The 8640-nt window shown below is 35.1% G+C and overlaps 1 protein-coding gene across 1 annotated transcript in view; it reads right to left on the reverse strand.

Annotated features, from left to right (window-relative positions):
• Positions 1–8640, reverse strand: part of SLC4A10 (solute carrier family 4, sodium bicarbonate transporter, member 10) — a 315078-nt gene that overhangs the window by 157033 nt on the left and 149405 nt on the right. The window contains exon 7 of the mRNA XM_006879486.1: positions 2357–2545. Coding sequence (XP_006879548.1) covers positions 2357–2545 — 189 coding nt within the window. The remainder of the gene's footprint in view (positions 1–2356; positions 2546–8640) is intronic.

The following is an 8640-nucleotide window of genomic DNA, read 5'->3' on the forward strand; positions in this document are numbered from 1 at the left end:
CAAAAACTCAAACTCACACTCATTGTTATCAAGTCAGAACAGACTCAAAACTGATCCTCCAGTAGGTTTTCACATGCTGTAAATCACATAGGAAATGACTGCCCATTTTTCTCCTAATGAGTTGCTGGTGGATTCGAACTGCCCGAGACATGCATCTTTAGAATAGTACAACTATTCCCTGAGTACTATCCCCCCAAATCTCCCTGCATATGTCTGTCTCTCTATCTATCTATCTATCTATCTCTATCATCTCTGTCTCTATCTATCTCTATGTCTATCTCTATTATAAATATCAATTACTTGCATAATAAAAAATAACCCCCCAAAAACTTGATATGTAAATAATAATGAGTCCTCAATCCAACACTCTTGGATTTGAATAAACATATATCTTTCCTATAGGTATATATCTTACTTTTTTATTTTCACTTAAAGTGATAAAAATAGCAATATTTAGATATATTTCCACTAATATACTTGAATAATATGTTTCAATACGTGTTTTTTGAGCTTGTAGAAATAAGCCTATCAAAATGAGTAAATATGTGTCTGTTTTCTTAACATCACGATATCAAATAAATAATTTATAATGTATCTCAGAATATAGAAGCTTCAAGTTATCATTGCTATGTACCATATTTTTAAAGCATATTATGATTTAAAATATGAACATATTTGAAATACATGATGTTATTCAAACAAGTTAGACATCTTCAAAATGTTCAGTGGAATCTACATATATAAATTGGTTTATATCATAAAGTACTTCTAACTTTCTGTGAACTTCATAATTGAACTAGAGACTGACTCTCCTAGATAATAACAATGGTTTACATTCTGGTACTGCTAGGCCTTTAAACATAAAATGAAGTGTTTCTCATTAAGAACTTGGTTTGTATCCTAGAACAAAGTATGTCTAAATATCTTTATCAAATGATTAAAATATTTCTTCTTTACGTGTGTGTGTATTAGTTGAGTAGTCTGAAAACTGGTAGATATTCCAAAATGAACTAAAGTCTGCAGCAAACTCAGAAGCCCTGGTTTCACTGGGTGTCCATGGGAGGCTGCTAACCAAGAGACCCATGGTTTAAATCCACCTGTCATTTTGTGGGTCAAAGATAAGGCAGTTTCCTCCTATTAAGATTTGCAGCCTCAGAAAGCAATGAAAGCGCACTATGAAATAAAATCACCTGACCACAATAGTGTTGGGTTTTGGTTTAGCAGAAAACTCATCTTTATGTATTTGTATTTAAGGCATCTCTGAAGCTTTTGAAAATAGAAGCAAAATAATATGTTTTATCCTGTCAGTACAACTGCTTTCAACCAGTAGGTAAAAACCAGTTTTCTAGCAAAGCACAGGCAACCTCCTCCTGTAATTTACAACCTCTGAAAATCCACTGGAGGGTCAGCTACGAGTAAGTTCTGACTCAACAGCACACAACAACAACAACAATAAGAACAACAGTAAAAACCTAGGAGAAGACCTTCCATTTCTTTCATCTTCTTGAACTAGGAATGTTCATAGCTTATGGAATTTTAATGGATTCATATCATCCTTTTGCTGACTTCATTTTCCTTAATGAGATTATTGTAAAGAATAGATTGCAACATACTCATAAGCAACTCCTTTAGAATGAATTGTGAAGAACCAAATGAATACAAGGAAAGAATGAGGACTATGGGAAAGATAAAACACTCTGAGTATCAAATATAGGGAGAAAGTCATGGCTGCTGAAAGTAATGATGGTTAGCTATGCTTAGCATGTGACAGCTCCATGGATGCTCAAGAAGTCAAGTGCAAAAAGCATGAAAAATTATACTGAGGTTAGAACTAATATAGGTAAGTCCACAAGAAATGCATTGGCTGACTTTTCAGTTAGTATCAATTACAAGATTACTTAACCATGAACAACATAAAACAAGCAGTTTTCCTACACCAACTAAATGATCATCCTTTATTCATTTTAACTAAAGTACAATTAAGGATACAAATCAAATAATCGTTTTGCTGTCTCAAACTATGAGGCAGAAACCAAGACTAGGACCTTATATTGCATGTAATAGGTAAGTTACGTTTGTTGACTTTGAATCTTAGTAGTTTTTAGTTCCTTTTTTATTCTATCACAATTTTTTCAGGAAATTTAAATTAATCATTAAAATGTTTACAGTTTAGCATTTAATTATAAAACTATCTCTCTTTATATATATATATACATATATGCTTATAAAAATAATTCTACTATAATCTGAATTTCAAGAAATAATTTTCAAATACAAAAACTTTTCAAGCATTTAGAAGCACTTTTATGTTTAGTGACTTAAATAAACATAAAGAGCACAGTAAAGAAACATTTACCATTTTTATCCATGGAATTTGGTTCTGATTGTTTTTTGCCAATATCAGCAAATGAACGAACAATGGGAATCCTATTGGCTAGTTTTTTCTGATTCTGATGGTGATGCTGCTTCATCAGTGCCTCATGGACTCTGTGACGCACATCTTCATTGAGCTGACCTGAGCTTACTTGTTGGTCAAGGACCATATCTGAAAAGGAAAAACAGGAAGAGCATAAACCCACCTTTCCTGCCACCCATGTGCTAAAAGTGAATCACTGGGTCCAAACAGCCATAAACAATAATTGTTGTTGAGTAGCTTTGACTTGGAACTGACCCATAGCTGAGCCTCTGTCCATTCACTTGTTGATGGGCATTTGGGTTGTTTTCAACTCTTTGCTATTGTGAACAAAGCTGCAATAAACATGGGTGTTCATATATCTGCTTGGGTGGTGGTTATGGTTTCTTTAGGGTACATTCCCAGTATTAGAATTGTGTAAAATGGGAGCAGGATATGAACAGAGAAGACATTCCAATGATGAACAAATACATGAATAAATGTTCAAAATCTCTAGCTCTAAGAGAGATTCAAATAAAAACAAGTATGAGATATCATATCACCCCGGTAACAATAGCAAAATTCAACAGATCAGCAAACAAAAAATGCTGGTGAAATTGTGGAGAAACTGGGATCTTTACTCACTGTTGGTGAAAGTGTAAAATGGTGCAACCACTATGGAAGGCAGTATGGTGTTCTCTCAAAAAGTTTAAAATGGAAATACCATTTGACCCAGCAATGCTACTACTGAGAATATACCCTAAAGAAACTAGAACTGCCACTCAAGAAGATATATGCACAACCATGTTTATTGCTGCATTGTTTACAATAGCAAAGGGATGGAAACAACCCAAGTGCCCATCAACAAACAAATGGACAGAGAAGCTATGGTATATTCACACAAAGGAATACTATGCAGCACTGAAAAACAAGGACTCATTAAATATTCTACAAAATGGGTGTCCCTGGAGGAAATTGGGCTGAGTGAAATATCTCAGTCAAAAAAGGATAAATACTGCATACTGCCACTGTTGTAAAACAGGACGGATAATCGGGGTTGGGTGGGAAACTAAGAAAAGAGAGGTTAAATAATGTACACTGCATGGAAACAGATGAGGGGAAGAACTGCTTAAAGGAATATAAGATTAGGTATTATTTATATAACAGCCCAGAAAAAGAGCTGCATAGTAAAGTGGACTGGTGTAGGGTTTGGGAATTGTATAATAATGAATGTGGTTTTTTTGTCTTTTGGGTTTTTTTTCCAAAGAGAAAAGTGAACTGGGGGGTGGGGGGAAGGCAGGGAGGAAAATGTACAACACTGAATAGAATGGAAATCCAAGTTCTCTATAACCTTTCATTAAAATCTTAAAAAAAAATTCTAACCCCAAAAGAGAAACTTGGTTTCACCCTCTCCAAGACACAGACATATTTATTTTCTTGGCAGTCCATGGTATGTTCAAGACTCTTCTCCAGCACCACAACTTAAAGATATCAATCCTTCTTCTGTTATCCTTAGTCATTGTCCAGCTCTCTCATGCATAGCAAGTAATTGCAAAGACCATGGCCTCGATCGGGTGCACCTTAGTCTCTTGACTGATATTGTTGCTTTTCAGTACTCTGGAAAAGTCCTTGACAGTAGATTAACCTAACACAATTTGTCTTTTGATTTCCTGACTGCTGGTGCTTTCAGATTATGAAATATTTCAAGGCACTAACTCCTTAGGTCAAGCAGATAACTATAAATAGATGTTTCTTCCGTTTCCCTATTCAACACATTAAAATGTAAAAAAAAAAAAAGCAGACTTATCCCATATAATCAGTATATTCTTTTAGTATAAATAAAGTGGGTTTAGGAGGGATAACTGGGTCACTCTACTACATTCTGCTATGTAGCTTTGTGAAGTTGAATAACTTTAGGATCTTTGTTTTTTAAATTAATAATCTCTCTTCCGTAGATTATTTCCAGGACTAATGAGGACCTCTTTAAAGTGCAAAAAACCAAGAATGTCAATTTAAAGACATTGGTATTTTCAACTACTTCACAGGCATGTGAAATCTGGACAATGAAGATGAAAAACCAAAGAAGAAATGATGCTTTCAAAAAAAATAAAATACTGGTTTATTTACAAAGTTCATATACATTGTTTTTCACACTGGATCTTTCCCATTTCCTTCACCTCTCCTCCTTTTACCATCAAACTGTACCCTATGATTAACTACCCTCCAACCTCAACCCATCTGAACCTCTCTGCTCCCACACTCCTCCCCCTTGGATCCTCATACACAATCTATAATGATGGTTTTATACAGTATTTGTCCTTATGGAACTGAGTTATAGTTCACTCAGCATAATGCTTTCCAGTTCCTCCTACGTTAGGTAATAATTTACAAAATTGTTGCTCCTACATGCTGTGTAGTATAGTATTTCATTGTGTGAATGTACCATAGTTTCTCAATCTCTTCAATTGTAGTTGGACATTTAGGTCTATTTCAATGTTCTTGGAATGGTAAATAATGCTGCTATGAGCATTGGTGTACAAATCTCCATTTGTGCCTCAGTTCTCATTCTCTTAGGGTATATTCCAAGCAGTAGAATTGCTGGGTCATATGGAATTTCTATGCTCAGCTTTCTCGGAAACATCATACTGCCTCCCCGAGTGGTTGTACCATTTTACAATCCCACCAATAAGAGTGAATAAGAGTTCTTATCTTGCCATACACTCTCCAAAACGTATTATGTGCTGTCCTGTTAAACTTTGTCATTGCTTACTGGAGTGACATGGTATCTTATTGTGGTTTTGATTTGCATCTCTTATTGTCAGTGATTTCGAGCATTTTTTTCATGTGTCTGTGTTAAAATTGTTTCTATGTTTTTGCCCATTTTGTAATTGTGTTATTAGTCTTTTGAATTATGGTGCTGGTGAAGGGTATTAAATATACTGTGAACTGCCAAAAGTACAAACAAATCTCTCTTGGATGAAGTATAACCAGAATATTACTTAAAGGCAAATATGATGAAACTCTATCTCATATTCAGGGAGCAATCCTTGGAAAAAGATGTCATGCCTGGAAAAGTAGAGGGTCAGAAAAACAGAGTAAGATTATCAACAAAATGGTATGCTGTAGCAGTAGACTAAGCATGGCTAAGATTGTGAGGATGGTGCAGGGTAGACCAAGGTTTCGATCCATGTTTCACAGGATCTCCATGAAGCATAGGCCAACTTAACAACACTTAACAAAAACATGAGACACTTGATACATTAGCTGGAACTCTGAGACTATCTATAAATGTTTACAAGATTTTTCTCAGAAATTTTATTAAGCATGCTATTTTCCCCCCCTTTATTTGAAACCTGTGTTTTTCATAAACTTATCTGTTTTACCTTGGGCTATCAAGTGGGGTCAAAACTGGTTTACCAATAACAGAAAAACTAAATCCAACTAGCTAAAATGATCAAATGGAATGGAATATGCAATATAAAATAAAAGTAAAGGCTGGCTTTTATGACTTTTCTTGGGGATTCTGCAGCTTTCCCCTTCATTGTGTATAATTTTTAAACTGAGCCTGATTTTCCCTATGAACATAAAATAACTGACAACAGCAAACAGGAAAAACATACCCTTATTAATTGTCAATAAGAAATTGGTTGTTTGGAGGGAGGTGTGTGTGTGTGAGATATATTTTGTTAAATGTCCCTTATTCCCCTGCACACAAAAATTTCTCCAAAGTCCAACTGGCACAGCCCTGCTTGCCTTGAAACAATTACTGGCAAAGGAGATAGGTTTCCTATGGTTGGCCAAGACTGTCCAGGCCTTTTTCCCTGGGGACAATTTTCTAAGCTAAAGGTAGACAAACCTCTATAAAGGCTCATATAATAATATTTTAAGTTTTTCAAGCCATATGATCTCTGTCATAACTGCTCAGCTCTGCCTTTGTAGCATGAAAACAGCTATGGAAAACATGTACAAAAATTACCATGGCCATGTTCCAATAAAGTTTTATTTATAGATACTCAAATTTCGCATCATTTTATCATTATATTAATATATTTCCAACCATTTAAAACATGTGAAAACTATTCTGAGCTCTCTAACCCTAAAAACAGGCAGAGAGCAATAATTAAGAGTAGTTTACTGATTTCTATTACCCTGCTTTTCACAGTTAAGTGTGGGTGATCAGCCACATTGTTCACTATAGCCACTTCTGTTCTTGTTAGGCATAATCAAGTTCACTCTGACTCATAGTAACTCTATACACAACAGACCAAATGTCACAGGATCTTGTATCATCCTCACAACCACTAACTTCTTCCATTTTGTCATTGTATTTCATCAAGTCAGAACCATGAGATAGCAGACCCTCCAGCATATTTTCAGGGGCAGTATAATCTCCCAGGAGATGATTGCCCATTTTTTTCCTGCAGAGCAGATGATGGGCTTGTCCCTTTGGGTTGACAGTGCAGCTCTCTATCACTAAGCCACCAGAGCTCCCTAATCACTTCCACAGTCCCTTCCAATTTTGAAAATGTATCATTCTAGGAATAATATTTAAATCTCCATGTCACTTATTTGGAAATTAGTTGTTAAAATATCCTTAAATTAATTTGAATTAAAGGAAATGATAAATTATCAACATATGTTACCTTACACTAAAACTCTGTTAAGATGGAAAAAGACATAAAAAATTCATTATGTACTTCATAATGAATGTTATGAAGTAAATTATTAAAACACTCATAGGATATCATTGTAAGGCAGTTTTACTTACCAACCATAAATAGACAGTTTTATCTACAAACCAGAAATTATAAATCATGATATATATCCCTAGTTCAGTGTTCGAAATATAATCCAAGTTAACGATAATAAACCAAGGCAAAGGATTTAAATATTTAATAAAATACAAGCTTTTCAAGATTGAGCATTAATTTTTTATAGAGACTATAAAACTCACCATCACTAATTTTAACAGTTTCTCAGAGATAAGTTCTTTATAAAAAATACATAGGAAAAAGAAAGTTATATAAGAGAAAGAAAATAGGAATCAGAAAGGCACAATAAATTCCCCAGGCTCCCAAGGTAGGAATGCACCAAGTCAAATCCTAATGAACTTGAAAAGTAAATAATCTTGCTTAAGAATAAAACTTGTACTAGAAGTGACAGTTAAGTACCAAAGGGAATGTGATTCATTAATCAGAGTTCTCTTCACCACTATCGTACATATCAATCTTATCTTTGAAAGTAGGAAAGGATGCTGAACCATAGTTGCTTTGGGCCCTATGTCAAATTCTACAATCCCAGCAGGCTCTGATGTCTAGAAAATATAACCCTGCCTGCCAAAACACAGTGCCAAAATGTGTATACTCTAGGGAGAAACAGAAAGAAAAATGGTAAATACGTAGCACTAAACAACAGAGAGGAAACACGGTAAAGTTCTCAGCTGCTAACCACAGGTGAGCCTTGAAAATCTACCAGCCATTCCATGGACGAAAGGTGCACCGTAAAGGTTTATGGCCTAGAAAATTCTGTGAAGCAGTTCTCCCCTGGGGGAGGGTCACTCAAAGTCAGAATCCACTCAACTACAATAGATATTTGTATAAAAGGATTTCAGAAAATGAAAGTCTTTTCTCACCATTAACGATGTAATAAAGGAATTCTGGTTGAATAGTGCAAGACTTAGCAGGCTGCTAATGAAAAGATCAGGGGTTCTAATCTACCAGTTATTCTGATGAAGAAAGATGGGCAGTGTCCTCCCATAAAAAATCAAAGGCTTGAAAGCCTAGAAGGTTGTTATAGTCAGGATTAACATGATGGTAATGAAAACCCTATAACTGTCATTGTTAGATAGTGCCCAGACAGAACAGACTCATAGCTGACCTTTCAACAAGTTATTAAAGGCAGTAAATAGCATGGAGCTGACTGCCATCCTTCTCCCCCAGAGTGACTGGTGGATTCAAATCATGTGTCATTAGGTTGGCAACACAGCTCCTTACCATAACGCCACCAGAACTCCCTAATCACATAATTATTTTATTGATTAAAACTCAATCTATTTTGACTACTTGAATTTAAGTCCCTAAAGACTCTGAGTTGTCTATATAAAGCTCTGCTTCTAAGCATATTACAGTGTAAACACTTCATAAACCCATTGTCTAAATTTTTAAAGACTTTTCCAGAAAGAGTGTAAGCAATGAGGAGTCTAAGTCTATATTTTGGTTGCCAGCACTAACTTAGTGGGCTAAAAAATG

This window comes from Elephantulus edwardii, unplaced genomic scaffold, assembly GCF_000299155.1.
Source record: "Elephantulus edwardii isolate Elephantulus edwardi_28Jun2011 unplaced genomic scaffold, EleEdw1.0 scaffold00003, whole genome shotgun sequence".
Lineage (NCBI taxonomy): Eukaryota > Metazoa > Chordata > Mammalia > Macroscelidea > Macroscelididae > Elephantulus > Elephantulus edwardii.